Genomic DNA, 19,757 nt, shown 5'->3' on the forward strand with positions numbered 1-19,757 from the left:
TACATGTACAAACACAAACACACATACATACACGTATACACACACACGCATACACATACACACATATACACACAGGCACATACACACATGAATATATACACACATACACACAGTAAAGGAATAACAAATGAATAAAATAAGTCTAACTATAAAAAAGAAGCAGAAGAGGCTGTGTTCACTCACTGACTAGCGTTTACAGTGTGGTGCAGAAGAGCTTGTCACACTCTTGGATGTACACACAAGCTTAGGTCTCCTCTCATTCACTTTCTGCTTCATCCTCATTATCGCCTCTCTCATTCTCTGCGATGAGAGATTTTCACGCAGGGAGACTCCAGAAGAAAAAGGAGAATACTTCTCTTGGTATGTATCGTAACTGTACGACAAGCCACAGGGTGGAGGTTAGGAATGTCATCCGGGACTTTATGGAACATCCATGTCATCAGCTAAAGGAAAGTGATGCCTACCTGGAACAGGAAGTCTGGAAGCTCACACTGCTTTCTGCCAAGGAGAGGCTTTAACCTCTCTGAGGAGTGAATGAAAGGTGAGGTGGGGGGAGGGGGAGGGGTGGAAGAAGTGGAGGGAGGGGAACTGGATAATAAATAAATAGATAAATAAATAAAGGAAGGAAGGAAGGAAAAAGTGAAAGCATCATCTGTGCTCTTTCCTTCCAGTTTCTGTCATTCTCCTTTCTTCTACCAAAAGCCTTGCTTTATGGAAGCCATTGTAGGCCCCTGACTGTGTCTTGTCTATGCCTCATCTCTACTGGACAGAAGCAATAACTGGGAAAAGTTGAGCCATCCGCTTGCCTTCCTCTGAGCTAACTGTTGCGTGGGATCATGACTGTTCTTCCACAGCCAGTGTGTATGGCACACTTAATTACCGTAACTCCCATGTTTCAAGTTACAGTACCTAAAAGCCACCCCAAACTAATTCCAACTTCAACTAGGTCATTACTAAATTCAGCTAACTACAGCTCTTTCTTTTTTCAAAGATAAAGTTAGAGCAGAAAGCCAAAAATCTCAGATTAAACCCTTTGAGAGCCGTGTTTATATTTGATTGATCTGTTTCAATAGCAGTGGCAGAGGCAGCCAGATGCAATAAAAATGTTCAACTTAATTAAAAATGGAATATTGCAAATCCCTGTACTGTGTTTTACACATCATTCTTTCCTTTCCTCACAGTGTTGCCAGACTCCAGCTAAGTCTACTTTGTCATACAAGTCTAAAATGTCAAGAGCTATGTTAGGACAGCAACAGTTAATGCTGCCCTGCATCTCACCCGGAATCCTAAGAGGACCCATTTCCCCTCACTACCTGTCCACTGATTCTATTTTCTGTGAGCTACTTTGGAACCAGGCTTGCACACATTTCTTCTCCAAGCAGCTCACTAGCCTCTTACTGAGTAGGAAAAAAGAATTTAGATGAAATCATGTCCATTTTAGCTTCAATTTAATTTTCTAGATGCTGAAAAACTACAGCTAATTATTTGGTGTTGTATCAAGGGAATGTTCTAGTTGCCAGCTCAAGCATTAGGAGTCATTTGTGTCCAATAAAAATACTTTATAAAACACACATTTTATGAATCAATCAAATCTCACTTATTTTAATAATAAAAAAGCAGAGATGAGTGTGTTGAGACACACTTTTAATCCCAGGATTCAGGAGACTGAGACAGAAGGATTACCATGAACTTGATGTCAGCCTTGGATAAATTGTGAGTTTGAGGCCACTTGGACTATATAGCAGCAACTTGTCTCGGAGAGTACAGGGAGCTGGTCATAGAAAGTAAATGATTGTAAAATACACATACATCTTAGTGCAGGGAATTCTTCATTAGTTACTCATTCAAAACTTCTCTGGAATCCTGGTCTTCCTTAGGGAGGAGTTAGAAATAGTCTTTCATGCCCGTCATTACTATGTATATAATCCATAACTTTGCTGTTGTTTGAGGTTTGTTTTAGGGAAACAGCAGTTGACAAGGTGTGGATCTGTGATGGACACTTTCCCTAAAGAGCACCACAGTTTCACTCCTGACTGACCAAAGTCCTGTAAGAACCATCGCTTCGACCACATCGAGTCACTGCTCCATGAGCAGCCCCCAGACACTACGTTTGCTTTGTAGGTTGAGAAGAAATAACACACACGCTCCCTTCCTACAAGCCCCTGGAAACATTCCGCTAAGACTCAGATGTGTAAGTACCTGTGTTAACCTAGAAGCCTCATGAAATAACGTCTCCCCAAGTCTATTGAAGTCCATCAAGCCATGAGAATTAATACAGATTTCCAACCTCCAGGGTCCCCTGTCCTTTTCTCTCCAGTCACTTGTGCCAAGTGGGGGAGACCCCGCTCTGGGAAGATTGCACTCTAAGTTCATGACAACAAACATTACATTGTTTTTTTGTTTGTTTGTTTGTTTGTTTGTTTTCAAAATGTGATACATTAGGAACTAAGAATTTATGATAGCCACATCCACTGTGCCTAAAATCAAGGCCTGCCATATACAGGAAACACCTGCTCTACAATATCCAGTCAACATAAGCTAAACACAACGTATGACCTGCTTTGCTTAATTCTACAAAACCCAAGAGGGAAGCCATTATCTGAAGACCTCTCTCTAGAGCAAATTTTCCTAGAACAATTCAAGAAAAATGTGTGGTTCTGCTAGGTTTTCATTCACCTCTGAGTTTATCTATTTATAATGCGAACATCCATTACTTATTCAGGAAAACCACTTATTTAAGAAAGGCCCACCCAACTCCCAGAGGGGCTTGCAGTGAGTGAAAAACCAAAGAAAGCGCAAAAGTGCAGAAAATGAAAAGGCTTTAGAGGCTGAAAAAGCTCTCTACAGATTAAAGGAAGTGTTGTTAGACTAAAACAAAGGAGGTGTGTGTGTGTGTGTGTGTGTGTGTGTGCATGTCTGTGTCTGTGTGTGCATGTCTGTGTCTGTGGGTATGCGTGTCTCTGTGTGTGTGCGTGTCTGGGTGTGTGTCTATATGTGCATGTGTGAGTGTCTGTGTGTGACTGTATTTGTCTGTATGTATGTGTTTGCCTGTGTGTGTATGTCTATGTGTAGATGTGTATATGTACGTGTGTGTGTGTGTGTGCATGTCTGTGTCTGTGTGTGCATGTCTGTGTCTGTGGGTATGCGTGTCTCTGTGTGTGTGTGCATGTCTGGGTGTGTGTCTATATGTGCATATGTGCGTGTCTGTGTGTGTGACTGTATTTGTCTGTATGTATGTGTTTGCCTGTGTGTGTATGTCTATGTGTAGATGTGTATATGTACGTGTGTGTGTGTGTGTGTGTGTGTGTATGCACTTGTGTTTGGTCAATGGGACAGAGGCTAAAGCATTTAACTTGCTGTCCGGCAGCCCAAGCAGTAGATCTTTCCAGTCCCCATGACAGGTATTACCTGTTCCAATAGAGCATTAGCCTTCTCTTCTGCTTCCTTCAGGCAAGTCTCCAAGTGTTCCAGTTGTTCCAAGGTAAACACTGCCTGTCTATTGACTGGTAAGTCTTCCTTCAAAACAAGAAGCAAGAAGCAAGGTTTTTGTTTTGTTTTGTTTTTGTTTTTGGTAAGAATAATTTCCTGAGAACGTTTTGAACAATTTTCTGAACTAAGGACAAGTTTTGTTTGTAGACTCATACCAATCTTTTCTTATTACTAACAAAGTACAGATTGTTATGAGCAACAACTCATTCTAAAGGGAAGGCAAAAAAATAAGGAACAAGGAACAACTTCAGAGCATGGGAATAAAACTGCCTGTGGTAGAATTTGGTTCATTTGCAACTTTTGTTCTCCAAGAGGTTGGGATCAAAGTTTCACATCTGACAGGAAATGTCACCTAAATGCTGTGTGTTGTCACGTCTGGATGGGAAGCACCACCTCCGTGCTGTGTGTTGAACACTCATCTTTCGGGAAGGTCATTTGAACTCAGGGATATGCGTGCCCTTTGATTTTTGCCTGTCTGTTCCAAGAGGCACGAGCAAGGGCTATCACGGTTGAGAATGAGCTCACTCTTCTTACACACAGCCTAGCTAATTAGATCCAAACCAGCAGACACAATCCTTTCAAAAATCACTCCAAAGTTTCTACCAGCTATGGGATGAGTAGAGAGTTGGTATAGAATCAGTTATAGATCGGACACTGAGCCTTGAGAAATGTCCTCTAGCTAATGCGGCAACACTATTCACAGGTCAATTTGAAAACTTAGAACAGAAAGCACAGTGGGAGCAAGCACTCTGACCTCTCGGGGTCTGTGTTGTTTTCCTGCTGATGCTCTGGCTGCACAGCTGTTTCGGATCAAGCTTACAAAGGGTAAACTGTGGTCCTATAGACTCTAAAGATAGCGGCTTTGTTTTTCCCTCTGGTTGATGACGCCATTGGTTTAACATGTGTGCATTTCCTGGTAATACTATAGTGCCATCTGGTGGCAAATGGAACCAGTCGTTTAAGATAAAACCACCCTGTTTGGATATAGAGTCTTGAGGCTCTGCCGCTGGCCTAGTGAAATCAAGGGACCACCATAGGGTACAAGGACAAGGAAATGTTTCCAGGATACAACAGCTCTGTCTTCTAGACCAAAGTCTGCCGTGCACAGCTGCATAGCTCTCTCCAACATTTGCCTGTAGGGGGAACCATCTTAGGCTAGCACAGTTGATAGTGTAGGCCATCTGAGTCACCAGGCCCGCTTACACCAGGGTGATTCCGTTATTTTCAAGAGTGGGTTCATGAATGGTCAAAATATAGAGAAGAACTGATTGTGTAGGGCCTAGTCCCAGTGGATGCATTTTACAATGTCCCCACAAAGGGGGGGGGGCGGGGAGGGAGGGAGTTTAAGAATCAGAGGGTTGATATTGTGTCTTCTATAAATGACAGGGAAGCTGTTGAAATTGCAACAATGTGGTTGCCTAAGTAAGACTCGAAACAATGACAGCACCAAAGGACATGTCAGAGTAAATGAGGGATTCTCCAAAGCTTCTTTCCACAGAAGAGCTGCAGCAACTAATGGCTGCTGTGACGAAAATCAGGCTTCAAGGACAAGACCCCTGAAAGGTTCTCCACTCTCAGGAGATCAGCCCTAAGCACATAGGAGCAACACCAAGTGATCTCCAGTGGGATGTGTTTATAAATGTATGTACATATATAATGTAACAATTTTTTTTGTTTGTTTTTTGAGGCACGGTTTCCTACAGCTTTGGAGCCTGTCCTGGAACTCACTCTGAAGACCAGGCTGGCCTTGAACTCACAGAGATCCACCTGCCTCTGACTCCCCAGTGCTGGGATTAAAGGTGTGTGCCACTACCACCCGCCTAACAATGATATATTTTTTTTAATGGGTTCAGATTCTCTCAAGAAAAGCAGCTCCAAAACCAAGCTTCTTGGATATTTATACCCAGAGATAAACACAAGCCGTCCAGCATTTTAGGCAGAAAGGGAAAATCATCAAGAGGTCCGATGATCGCACAACACTGTGGGAAACCCTGCTCTAGACTTCTGTCATCAAGAACCCTTTTGTCTGAAGTTTGATCTCAGGAGAAAAATTTTAAAATTTGTGTCAAGATCAGTGAGTCCGTTTCTTTGTCCTTTTTCTCCAGACATTCCAAACTTCTCCAACAACAAATGCAGCCACACGGGTAAGAGAGAAGCTCCACAAAGTCAAAACTAAGCAGAATCAAGTGTTACTAAAGATTCAATAACAGAGGGCTTTCATATAAACAATTTTAGGAATTCATCGTGTATTCCAGAGTTCAGCACAGCCTCAGCGAACCATAAAATACAGTTTGTCTCCTCGTCTGCACCCAGGCCCGAGCTTCCCTTCTACACTTCCTGAAGCACCCCAAGTGTCCCCCTCACTGTCTTACAAGAAAAAGCTTATACAATGGCAAGCTCTTCTCAAAAAGAAGCAACGCCATTAGTGAAATAAAAAAAACAAAAATCAAGTTAAGAATAAGCAAAACATGAAGTTATGAGATTTGACTGGACGGGCACCCTGAGTTTCAGAAGCCCTGCAAAGGTAAGATGCAGTTAGTCACTGTTCATTTCGTAGGTTAGGAAGGCAGAAAAGCAGAAATGGGCTTAAGTTACGAGGATAAGACCTTGTAAACACTACACATCTGAACTGCTCATAAAACCGACAGGTGAATGGTACTAATTATCAATCTATTTCATGAAAACAAAAGACTGACAAAAATGCAGTAAAAGGGGACACTTAGACCCTACTAGTAGAAATGGGAATTAGCCCAGACACTGTGAAAGTCAGCATGGAGGGTCCTCAAAACAAAATTAGAACTATCACATCATCCAGCTTGGGTATATACCAGGAGTCCAAGTCAGCATACCGCAGAGAGACCTGCATATCCATGTTCATTGCAATGATGTTCACATCATTGCAACATGCTCCAAAATCAGCTTAGACGTCATCAATGAATGAGCTACTAAAGAAAATGTGGCATATATACACAGTGGAGCTTTATTTTCCCATACAGGAGAATGAAATTATGCCATCGATAGAAAATTAATGGAACAGAAGATCATTTTGTTATGTCACATAAGGCTTTCTCAAAGTGTGACACATTTTCTCTCATGTGTGGAGGAAGGAGGGGAGACTTGAAAGTAAAGGGGACATTAGGGCTGTGAAGGGGGAAAGGAGGAATAAGAAAAGGTAACAGGATGAATGTGATCAAAGCATGTTATGAATAAGCATGGGAATGACAATTAAAAAGGAGATGACTGTATGACACCACACTACAAAACTGCAAGTTATAACACTGTGTTTACATAAGACGGTGCGGTTTCCTAATGGAGAAGTTCCAACAACTCAATAGTTCCTATTTCTAATTTTAGGTCTTAAATATCTCTACATAAATGCCATGCCACTCTAAACACATATAGTTATGACTAAACTAAAATACTGGTAAATAATTTTCATCATCAAACATGTTCTTTGATTACAGTAAAGTGCCAAGCAATTACGCAAGTAAGCGTGTATTTGGATTGATAAGTTTATTAATGGAACAAACATACAGAAACTGCGTAGTGACTTGGTTTTGGTTGTAGAAGTTTCTCACTTGAGTTTAGAGGAAAATCTATATTTCTCTCCCTGTCTGTCCTTGTTTTCTCTAATCTATCTGGGTACTTTCTATTCTCTCACTAGTTCTTACTGACTTTATTTCGGTGTCCTCAGATGACTTTAACTCTTCTGTGTCGTCCATCAAACTTCTTCAAACCTTGAGAGCTGGTTCAAGGTCCCGATGGACACAACTTGAGGTTTTCTACTCCTAGCCTGGCTTTGTGTGCAGAGGTCACACAGGACTTTGCTGAGCCCTTAACCAAAGCCAAATAAATAACTGTTGATTGAACAGAGGCTCAGCGGCTCAAAGACGGCTGTAGCAGAGCAAGCTGCCCTTCACACTGAGTGTTGACAATGGCTTCTTTTAGCAATACTTTTCCTGTATGCTGCCTCTGACACTAACAGAGTTCATGGCCCCAGGAAGTTCTGCTTGCCAGGGTCAGGGGTGAGAGGAGGTAGCAGAGGGCAAGATTATGGCCTTGGGGGTTAGGTGACGGTGGGGCTGTTAGAAAGAAAAAGCTCTAATCAAGTAAAATAGGCAAGCACTTCAACAGATGACACCTTCAATAAATATTAATAATTTCATTAAACCAACTTAAAGGAATAGTTTGGCACCCTCTCCTCTACTGCTCAGGGTGCTAGCTGGGGTCATCCTCTTGGACTCCCGGGAACCCCTTCCAGAGCCAAGCCTCTTGCCAACCCCAAAATGGCTCCCTCAATTAAGATATCTCCTTCCCTGCTCCCATATCCGTCCTTCCTCCATCTCAACCATCCTTGTAATCAGACTGATGGCAATCTTGAATATCACCATAGAACCTTCATCGGGCATTGGATGGAGAGAGAGACAGCGACCCACATCAGAGCACTGAACTGAGCTCCCAAGGTCCAGTTGAAGAGCAGAAGGAGGGAGAATATGAGCAAGGAAATCAGGACCACGAGGGGTTGGTCTACCCACTGAGACAGTGTGCCTGAGCTAATGGGAGCTCACCAGCTCCGACTGGACTGGGAATGAATGAGCCTGGGATCAAACTGGACCCTCTAAATGTGGTTGACAGTTGCCACAGACTGAGGGGCCAATGACAATGGCACTGGGATTTGTCTCTACTGCATGTACTAACTTTTTGGGATCCTATTCTATTTGGATGCATACCTTGCTCAGCCTGGATGTAGTGGGGAGGGCTTTGGACTTCCCAGAGGGCAGGGTGCCTTGCCCTCTCTTAGGACTGGAGGGGGGGAAGGTGTTGGGGGGGAGCAGGAGGGAAGTAGGAGGAGGGAAGGAAGTGGGAATTTGGATTGGTGTTATTTTTAAAGTAATAAAAAATAAAATAAAAATAAAAAAGAACAGTTTGGTATTAAAAACTTCTAGTTGATTTAAAAGAAAAACATTAAAAAAGAATTCTCACCAGTACATTTTGTGCTATTACAAGAGCGGTGGAAAATTCTGTCAGGTATGGGATTAAGCTGTCTAGTGCAGCCAACACATGCATGCGCAGTCCTTGAAAAGAAAGTGGTCATAGACACCACCTCCGTAGAGAAGCATTCTGACATAGGTCAGTTTTAGAGACAGTGTCCCTTAGATCTGAGACGTCTAACAGGCCAAGAGCCCAGCAGGGCTCCTGCTTGGAGGTTCGGCCACTTCCTTCCATATTAGAAACTCTTTTCAGCCAAGTTTTCAGGGCTTGAGCCTCCAGTCTGGCATCTCATCTCTTCACTGATAACATCGGTTCTTTTTCTCTCTGCCTGGTAGACACCCTGGGCTTCTATGTCTTCACCGATCTGCCTTCTGCTCAGATTCCTGCAGGCTCAGTATACCCCGGTGACATTGCCTTCCTAATTTGCCCCTCTTTCTGAGCCCTGTATTACACTTTTCAATCATTCTTTGACTCTCATTTTTCATGATCAGGATTCCCTCACAGTGGAAATTTCATCACTGTCTCCCGTGAAACAGTGTTCATCTGTGTTGGGGTTGCCTTATAACCACCCAATAAGATATTAAAGTTCAAACCCGGAGGGAACACAACTGGAGGCTGCATGAAGCTTCATCAACATGACTGAGCACGAGGTGCTGGGGTGGGCTAGGGAGCAGCTAGGAGGGCACTGCCTAGGGGGCGCTCTTCTCATCTAGGAGGTCCTGTCCTCTCTCTGGATTGTGTCACTTGACTTGTCTGTGCCTGAATCTCCATCCTTCAACTAAGCAAGTACGTCCTGGCAGTTGGCTGTTTCAAAGGAGGAACTGGGGAAAACGAATTGAAGGAACTGTTTAAAGGTGTGGACATTGTTGACATCATCGAGAGAGGGTGGGAGGCAAGGTCTAGACACGCAGGCAGCCTTAGGCTAAACAGTACCTGTAAAGGGCACTTAGGGAAGGAAGTGGTGAGCACAGGTGAATCTAGACAGGAGCTGGAGGTAAGGAATACAGCCTTTGCTCAGTGTGGAGACAGTGGCACAGGCACAGAGAGATCTGGCCTCTGACCTCACGTCTTTTTTTTCTATTTTCCTGTTTCCCCACCTGGTAAGGAGCCTAAGGACAAGAGAACCTGAAGGACAGGTGCAGAGCCAATGCCTCTCCTGGAAAAGAGTAAAGGGACGGAAGTAGGGGAAGGGGACAGGGGTGGGAAACGCCAGATAAAAAGGGAAGTCTCGGTCAGAAGGAACTGAATTCCACTCCTGCTTCTGAGGCCAGCCTGGGGTCTGGACCTGTGATTGCAACATCAGCTGTCAACAACAAAAAGGGCAGGAGCAAAGACTTTGCTCAGGAAGCCTTAGCTCTTCAGGATAGAGGAGGCTCTTTGACTCAGATCATAATCTTTCTTCTCTCTCTCCCCCATGCTGCTTCACGAACATTGTCTTTCATCTTTAACAAAATTAAGATCCGATATGCAGGAATTGCTACATGTTGGTGGCTTTCTTGGTGGGGGGAGGATGAAAATTTGCAACCCTGAGAGAACTCACCCTAATTATTTTGAGGTAAACACTCTCACTGCTTGATGAAACATGCATGTGGCCCCCTCCCCACGTTTTTCTGATGGGTATAGATCATGAAATGAATGCTTTGGTTGGTAGCTTTCCCAGAATTATGGCCTCTCAAGCTCCTGGACCAGTTCCAAGTGGTTCTTACCATCCACCAAGTCATCTGTCTGACAGAGAGTGTGGGATGCTTGGTTTCACATAAACCAAACCAAACCCATTTCTAAGGATTAATTAGCCTTGCGTTCTGTACCAGGTTTGACTGTGGTTCTAGTCTACAGCATCACCAACAGAGGAGAGTGACGTCATAAGGGAATTGTGGACTCATGTTTCAATTTAAAAGAAGATTGTTACCATGGAAGATGGCGTCATTTGGAAGCCTCATTAGTAACTTTTAAATAATGACTGTCTCAGAGTGTCTATTGCTACAATGAAACACCATGACCAACAAGCAAGTTGGAAAGGAAAGGGTTAACTTGGCTTACACTTCAGCATTACTGTTTATCAGGGAGGGAAGTCAGGACAGGAATTCAAACAGGGCAGGAGCTGATATAGAGGCCATGCAGGGGTGTTTCTTACTGGCTTGCTTCCCATGCTCAGCCTGCTTTGTTATAGAACCCAGAATCATCAGTTCAAAAATGGCATCACCCACCTGGACTGGTTCCTCACTAATTGAGAACATGCCTTCCAGTTGGATCTCATGGAGGCATTTTCTCAGCTGCGGCTCCTTCCTCTCTGATGATTCTAGCTTGTGTCAAGCTGACATACGAAGCCAGCCAGTACAACGGACCCCTCGTCAACTTGACACACAAACACAACACTATTAAGCCACAACTGTTCCATTCTTATCCATCCCCAAGATTTTTAAATCACTTTAAAGGTCCCACAGCCTTTACAAATTCAAACACATTAAAATTCCAGTTCCTTAAAAAAAAAAAAAAGCCAATCTCTAAAAATCCAAAGTCTTAGCCGGGTGGTGGTGGCTCACACCTTTATTCCCAGCACTCAGGAAGCAGAGGCAGGTGAATCTTTGTGAGTTCGAGGCCAGCCTGGTCTACAAGAGCTAGTTCCAGTACAGGCTCCAAAGCTACATAAAAACCCTGTCTCAAAAAAAACAAACAAAATCCAAAGCCTTTAAAATCCAGGTCTCTCCACTGTGGGCTCCAGTAAAATACTTTCTTTAAGAGGGAACAATCGGGGCACAGTCACGATCAAACCAAAGCAAAACAAAATTCCAGCCGTCCAATGTCTGGGTCCTCCAAAGGGCTTGGGGTCACTTCTCCAGCTCTGCTCTCCTGGCATACACAGCTCATCTTCTAGGCTCCAGCTGGCTCCACTCCACCGCTGCTGCTGATCATGGTGGTCACCCCATGGTGCTGGCATCTCCAAAATGCTGGGTTCTTCTGCTGTAACCGGGCTGTGCTTTCACCAAAAGCCTCTCGTAGAATCTTTTCATGTTGCCAAGCCTCAACTTCTTTCTATGACCTGGGCCTTCAACTTCCACTGAAGCTGCGTCTTCACCAATGGCCTCTCCTGACCTCTCACAGTGCCAAGCTTCAGCTGCTCTCCATGACCCCTTCACGCCTCCAAAACCACCTGCCTGATTCCTACACATTCTCAATTCCAGCTGCCAGCACGAGGGGCAACCTTGGTCACCTCTGGAACACAGCTTCTCTGTGCTCTGGGGAAGCACTTCCCAGAAGATTTCACCTCAGTGATGCTGGTCTCTTCTTAATCACCACCAATTTCTTAGCTCCAGCTGAGCAGCATCCAGTGTCCCAGTAAAACAAATTTTTGCTTTAGTAGATATGATACTTGTCATTCACAGCTGATTCTTCAGCCCCAGCTGACCAGAACCACAGGCTCTTAATTCAAAATAACAAATGGCCCTGATAGACTCTCTAAACTTCCCTCTGAAACTTCCCAAGCCAGGAATCCATCTTCTGCACTGCTCTCAATGTTCTTATCCCCCAAGTGCCCATGGAACACCCCACAGAGCTCTTAATGCTCGCTGGCTTTTCTAGCCCTAAGTCCTTCCACAGTCTCCCAAAGACATGGTCAGGTCTGTCACAGCAACATCCCCACTACACTGGTACCAATTTGTCTTAGGGTTTCTATTGCTGCAACAAAACACCATTGCCAAAATCAAGTTGAGGAGAAAAGGGTCAGCATCACTGAAGGAATTCAGGACAGGAACTCAGCCCTGGCAGAAACCTGGAGGCAGGAGCTGATGCAGAGGCCATGAAGGGTGCTGCTTACTGGCTTGCTTCACATGGCTTGCTCAGCCTGCTTTCTTATAGAACCCAGAACCATCAGCCCAGGGATGGTACCGCCCACTGTGGGCTGGACCCTCCCCTGCTGAGGAATGGGGAAAACTGAGAAAATGCCTTCCATTTGGATCTCATGGTGGTATTTCCTCAGCTGAGGCTCCTTCGTCTCTGATAACTCTAGCTTGAGTCAAGTTGGCACACAAAACCAGCCAGTACAATGGCCTACACCAAATTCTTGGTATGCTCATTCTTATTTCAATTCTGCTCAAAAACAAATTTAGTTTAGATTACATATTGAGCAGTTGGGAAATTGCCAAGTCAGGCATGGTTGATACTCACAACGAACTTGTACTTTGGAAGTTCTGTCCATTCATAAATTCTGGGCTTTGGTTGTACATAAAAATAAGAAAAAGTTAGTAGTTACTCTAACACTTTTATGTTGATTCATAATATATCATTCTGTACCTTTGGGCTATTATTTCTTCTCTTTGATTAAGATTTGGTTTCCTCAGGGAAGAGCACACCAATTGGTTATCCAATACCAAATCACCCACCTTGAAAGCATACATACAAGTAACACCATACGGACTGAGCAAGGGTTCTGTGTAGGAACATACTTGAATATGCAGACACATACATACAAACAATAACAACTAACAAAAGAAGAGACAATGAATTTGAAGGCGATCAAAGAGAGTACTATGGGGGAATTTGAAGAGGAGAAAGAGAAGGGAGAAATATAATCGTAAGCTCAAAAACTTTTGAAAAGTTATAAAAATTTAAATCAGTAAGGGGCCACCCTAACCTGTTCCTGTTTGCTCTCAAATAATGTTGACCTCAAACAAAAGCAGGAGGGATTGTATAAAGTCCCTACCTTCCATGCTTTACGTTGCTACAAACAGGGTCTGGGTGCAAGGACACCTGCATTCACACTGTGTTTCATTAGGTCTATCTCAAGGTTACATCTGTGGTCTAACACAGTGCTCTGCCATTTTGATGTAGGACACTGACAAACTTCTTTAAGTGTTTGATGAACCTCAAGGTTCCACCCACTTGAATCACATGTATGCCCACTTTTGCATATACTTTTAGGATGAGTTCCATTACAGTGTCAGAGCTAATTGTAAATCCTTTGTTCGAAAGGAATATTATATTTTATATGCTTTGAATTTTTATGTAAAACAAACACAGTTCTGGACAAACATATCAATATGATTTGGGTAATATAATCATAAATTATGCAGGTGAGTAAACAAGCAATCTTTTCTTCTGCAGGAAATGGTCCACACGCAAAAGAAGAAAATAATTTTCTCTTTCTGCTCAGTAAACAGCACACCTTCCAAACCACGCTTGGTTTTTAAAACGAAAACTGGCCAATCACCCATGTCAACCTTATTGCCCACAGACTGAAGACTTTCCTAGTGAGGCTGTGTTCTCTTCACAATGAGGCGAGGAATAAAACAGAGCAAAATATCCTGCTACTGAAAACTTCATTTATTTAAAATATAAAGGACACAGAGACAAGTAGGTAGCTATTAAATGAGTGTGGAGTTTCTACTTCCGAGGCAGGGTTTCTCTATGTAGCCCTGGGTGTCCTGGAACTAACTGCTTAGACCAGGCTAGCCTTGAACTCTGAGATTCACCTCCCTCTGCCTCCCAAGTGCTGGGATTAAAGGTGTGCACCATCACCTCCTGACTCTGGAGTTTTGACTTTATATGATGAGAAATTTCAGGGTACTTGCGACAGTGAGAGTTTTGATTAACACTGGTGAGCTAGTCAATTCAAAGCTAATCCCAGTGATAACATCTGTACGTATTTAACAAAATTCAGGAAGAAAATGAAAGCAGACCTCTTAACACCAGCCCACAAAACATGAGAAGTCTGTTTTAAAATAAATTCAACTGTTCTATACCTACTTCAAAAGACGGCTGTCAGAATCGAGTAGAGAAAAAGAAGATGCAACACGGTAAAAGCTACACAAGATTAAAAGGAAAAAAATTCAAATATTCTTGGGGTCTGGGGGATTTGATTTCTCTAATTAAAATTATCCAAAACACATCATTCGCCTTGAATGGTTAAGATATTTGGGAGACAGAATCTTTTTCACACATCACACAAAAGTTTTCATTTTGAGTACATGGGCATATTAACCAGCAATTCATTCCCCTACTAAATGTCACTATTTGAGGAAATAGACATGACTATAGAAAGGACAGTCGTCAGGTCACTGTGCAGGTGAGGTCATACAACTGTGTGCCCAAGATGTCTGTAACTTTCCAGTTAGTTTTGTTGTATAAATTATCACTATATTCTGTATACTGACAGTGTTCAGAGGGTGACAAATGATTTTCTGCCAATGGTGTTTAGATTATAAATATATAAACATTTTTAAAATGTTCAAGAAAGTGAACTGGACTGATAAGAATGTCCATACTCCAACGATGCTGTTCCCCAAACCCAGCAAGGAAATCCTTAGTTGAACTTGGTGAATAATGAGAAAGTTTTTTTCCCCCAAGCCTGGCATCTGAACAGACTCTCTCTCCTTTTCAAAACCGAGATCAGAAGGAGAAATGGGTTATGCACCCTTTTGTATCAGATAAAAGCTCAGCAACAATTTCCATAGAGCATTCCAGGCTGATAAGGCAGGCAGAGAGCAGGCACAAAAGCTCATTTTTTTCGCTGTAAATTTCCACTTCTATCAAAGTCTCCCAGTCCACCACTTCTAAGAGGCAGGCAGGCAGAATACTAACAGGAAATACAGCTCACACAAATGTAGCTTCTGGTGAGCCTCAGTTTCCTCGCTTGAGGAATGAAGCTCTAGCATCCCTTCACCTTCAGCCCAGGGCGGCCATCCCCCATACTGCTTGGCCACCTTTTGTCTCCCCATGTATTTGGAGAGTTTCTCATCTGACTAATTCTAGGTCTCTGAAGGAGAAGCTAAGGTCTCTCAAGTTTCCTTTGCAGCAAGGTTTAGCAGGGTGACACTGATCCACGTTGTCAGACACACCCTCTTGAGACTCCAGTGTGGCCGGGTTGTTGAGGAAAGATGGCAAGCAGACTAGAAGATGGTCAGCGAGGCAGGGGCAGGCTGCTTCCAGAGGTGGCAGCGACATCAACATTGGGGGTATATTCTATACTCGCTCAGGCAAAGTGACAAGCAATGCTGGGGCCCTGCCTAGAGGCAGAAGTCCCAGGCTTGTTATGAGACTGCAGAGTCATGGACACAATTCCCAGGCTGGATTTTCTGACTTTCCTGACGAACCTTCAGAACACCGGATTATCTTCAATAACCCATTTCCTCTTCATTATAGCAAAAAGGAGCCTGTTGCTATCGAGATAAATGTGCCTAGTGTGAGGTCTTTGAAATAAGTGTCACTCATTTGTGTGACTTCACATCACTGATTGTTTTGAACGCCCATTTCTCATCCGTGAAAAGAGAGGCAATACCTCCAGGCCAGGACTTCCATGGTGACCCACAGTGGTTAGCAAGATGGCAACCATTAATAATGAAAGCTCTGAAGCTGGCGTTTCTGGGATGTAGCTTCTGGAGCTCACAGCTCCAGCAGAGGCTAGGGGATGGTAATAAGGACACAAGGCTTGCAGAATGTGGTGATTATGGTACCATGGACCTGTGTGATCTGACCTTCCCCAGACAGCAAAAGAAAGTACCATGAATGAGCAAATGTTTAGAACTGCAGCTGGGGGCGGGGGGTAGGATCTGATGGACACACAGCCTGTCTCTTCTCCCGTTACCCAGTAGCCTCAACCCATTTCTTCATTGATTGATTGATTGACTGATTGATTGACATGTTCTCTGAGCCAACTAAGGAAATGGGGGAGGTAGAGAGAAGAGACAGTGAATAGTGGGCCGGGGTCAAAGAATCAAGCTTCTCAGGAAATTGTGCAAAGAAAATTTGGGGTAAGCTATCCTGCGAGATGGAAATGTGTGCTCAAGGAAGACAGGAAGAAATATTATTTTTAAAGAAGCTTTCGCACCACCCCCTTTGCTGTTTAATTCATATGACCTCAGCTTTCATGTGTCAAAGAGTTCAATGGACCCATTTAGAACATTGTTTCTTTTCTGAACAGTTACATTTGTAAAAATTGATACTTCATGACTTGGCAGTATCACAAAGATCAAAGCTTCGATATATTTGTTTAGAAAAATTAAACAAACTTAATTCTGTCTTGCAGGGGTTTTTTTTGTTTTTTGTTTTTGTTTTACATCAGGCTCTTTGGTACCTTTTAAAATTTTAAGACAAAGTTGGAATCTTAGTGGCCTTACTTTTCCTGTGTTGGAAACATTTCACTGTTTGGTGATTCTGGTAATTATTTTATATCATTGTTAATTATTTCCAGCCATATTTTTAAAATAAAATAAAAGGAAGAATTTTCATCCAGCACTCTGGAATGCACAGGGGCAGGCAGATGCAGGTAGGACAGACCTGAATAGGGCTATATCATAAGGGGGAGGGAACATGGCTGTGGTGGCTAAAGAACTGGCTGGACCTGCTAAAGCTGCCCTGCAATCAAAGTCGGTTTTCAGACGCACATAAAGGATGAAGAGGAGGAAGCCTAGGGTGGATGTGAGGGTCTTGGTGTCATGTTTGTCAGACTGATTTCTTCTGTGGTCATGAATTTATTATGAAAAGGATAGTGGACAATAACCATTGGGAACAATAAAAGTGACCCTGAGGAGGCCAGGTCAGTTTACTGAGAACAAAACGAAGGTCACTTTAGATCCCTCCATGTGTGCTAGCCCAACACTGCCTGTGTTTCCCCAGCACACTGAAGAAGAGAGCTCTACCCGATTCCTGCTATCTATCCCAACTGCTGCTGAAATTGCCTTCTAACTGTTGAGGGCTCCCAATTGCCTAGATTATTACATACGACAAACTGTAGCAAACTGTTCCTTTTCCAGCACTTCAGACTTGAAGCTCAGTCAGACATTTTTCAGAAGCAGAGTGTAGCCTGTATGAAGTTGAGCTGTGATGTGAATTGCAGAGCAGATTATCTTCTATGCAACATCAACAAATGAAGGGCATTTCACAAGTTGAAAAAAATAAATGGTCATAACAAATTGTCTGGGTTTTGCTACATCCTCTGGATGTGATTTTTAAAATTGTAAGTGATGCAGCAACTACTGAACTGCAAGCAAAAATGAACACAGTCTACAGGGAAAGACAAGCAGAAATATTTCTGTGCTTTTCGTGTTTCTAAAAATTAGTTTGGGGATGGAGAAACACTTGCTGTTCCTGCAGAGAACTGGTATTTAGTCACAAGCACCACATGGTGGCTCACAACCACCCAAAACTCCACTTCAGGGGAAGTAATCCTCTTCTGGCTCCACAGGCACCGAACACACAGGTGGTGCACATATACACACATACGCAAACCACCCATACACATGAAATAAAATAGAACTAAAGTTGTTTTCTTTTTTTAAAAAAAAGAACCAATTCTGATCCTACAGCCACTAAATTGCATTACTAAAGTTGTGTAAATAATTACATGAAAAACATGTTTATAACGTAGCAAAAACATGTGTTCTTATAAGGCAAGGAATAACAGTTGAAATTTCTTAATGTGTTTTTGATAAACTATGGTATTATTTAAGTGTTTAGGTACACCTTCTGTATTGTTTATTCCTACAGTTTAAGAATTCTATTTAAAAGCAATTTTGGAAGATTACCAGGTGAAATTTTTAAGAAAGTAACTTTTTGAACTATAGCCAGATGCTCAACAAGTAAACGATATGACTTTTAAAATATACCAGGAAGAAAACAGAAATGTAAATGATAGAGAAGTCTAGACAGGCAGTTCATCGAGATGGGTTTAAAACCATCTTCATCTTCAGCTCCTCTCTACCGCCAACAGTGTGTGGCATCTCCCGGAAGGCATTAACGGGGAGCCACCACTCTATTGATCTGCTTCAGATTCTGTTGAAGTCAGTTCAGTTTTTTTAAAAAAAATCCAGAACTTTCCCAAAAGTTGTGCACAAAAGAAGAACACTGACCCAGAGGAAACATCTCTGAAGTTTTAGAAAAACCAGAAGATGCATGCAGAAGCGGGGGTCACCTGACACCAGCCACCATTTCCCGAAAGATGCCCTGACCAAACGCAGCTCTCCAGTTCTTGAAACTGCTTGTTTCTTTTTTCTTTTCTTTCTTTTCTTCTTCTTCTTTTTATTTCCTGAGATGTGTTTTAAGTAGAAAATATTCTCCAGGTTCTGGCAACTTAGTCCATCATACAAGAATGCAATGTATCTTGTTAATATTTTTTTTAATTGATTATGTGTCGAAGTGAAGGGAATTTGGCTATATTAGGCTAAATAAAATGAATCGTGTATTTAAATTAAACTTTTAAGACTTGAAATTGGTTAACAGGAAATTTAAACTAGAAGAGCTTGAATTTCGTGAACAGCTTACAGTTTGTTTCTCTTGGATGGTGGTAAGCTTAGAAAACAATGCCAAGAGTGGAATTCCATATACATAGAATAGACATCGGGTCTCCAAATCACAGGTCTCTATGGATGTTCTCAACTCATAAATCCAAACAAAAGCAATAAAGAAGGACACTCTCACACAGAGTAAGTGATGTCACATGCTGTTTGGGGACAAGAATGTGAACTTTTCTGTTTTGTCAAGAGGGTGTGTAACAGAGTTTTCCCATCTTTGATAATGAATGGACGCCAAAATTTTCACTTGACACAGAGATGTTCTAAGTTTAAATTTTACTTTATCAAAGTATCTATTTTTTCCCCTAGATTCCTCTGGAAATGACTGAATAACAAGGAAGAGGAGAAGGAGGAGGAGGAAGAAGAAAAAGAAGGAGGAGAAGGATTGATGTGATTTAGGTAGACTGATGGTGGCGTCACAGCTCTCAGGATAAAGAACTTAAGTGGTTTGAAAACCTGCATGCACTCCACAGTTTGCTTTCTTCATTTGCTCTGAATCACAAACCAGTTCTACCACTTGGACCTTTGAAATCTCATAAGTACACGTGGCACTTTAACAAGGAAAATTACTGTGGATAACTTTCTTTCTCCAGTCTTTTTTAACAGGAAAGGACAGCCAGAACACCCGTGGAAGAGGAGACCCACTGGGGTTCAGGTCATGGTCCACAGAGACCTACTGCAAGATGATTGATTGTAAGTAGTTCTGGCCCCTACGGGAAGAAGGCTGTTACAGAGTCACAGCATTTGAGGCAAGTAAAAGTAACCAAGCAACAAAGAGCAAACAGGACTTAATTCCATTAATGTTTTAATCCAAAAAATGTTTTCAGATCACATTTAATTTAAAAATGCCTTACAGTTCAATTTCCCTTTGTATGAAGTTATGACTCAATCAGTAAAAATTTTCTTTCTTTTTTTTTCTAACTGAAGAGAATGAAGGATACAGGTACGAAATGACATACTCAAAAGAATAATTCAGGAATTTATCAAGTGTAT

The 19,757-nt window shown here is 42.5% G+C and overlaps 1 protein-coding gene across 1 annotated transcript in view; it reads right to left on the bottom strand.

The window, feature by feature from the left end:
• Positions 1-19,757, bottom strand: part of Ccdc192 (coiled-coil domain containing 192) — a 190,416-nt gene that overhangs the window by 158,653 nt on the left and 12,006 nt on the right. The window contains exon 3 of the mRNA XM_075970836.1: positions 3,409-3,516. Coding sequence (XP_075826951.1) covers positions 3,409-3,516 — 108 coding nt within the window. The remainder of the gene's footprint in view (positions 1-3,408; positions 3,517-19,757) is intronic.

Source organism: Microtus pennsylvanicus, chromosome 4 (assembly GCF_037038515.1).
Source record: "Microtus pennsylvanicus isolate mMicPen1 chromosome 4, mMicPen1.hap1, whole genome shotgun sequence".
In the NCBI taxonomy this organism is placed as follows: domain Eukaryota; kingdom Metazoa; phylum Chordata; class Mammalia; order Rodentia; family Cricetidae; genus Microtus; species Microtus pennsylvanicus.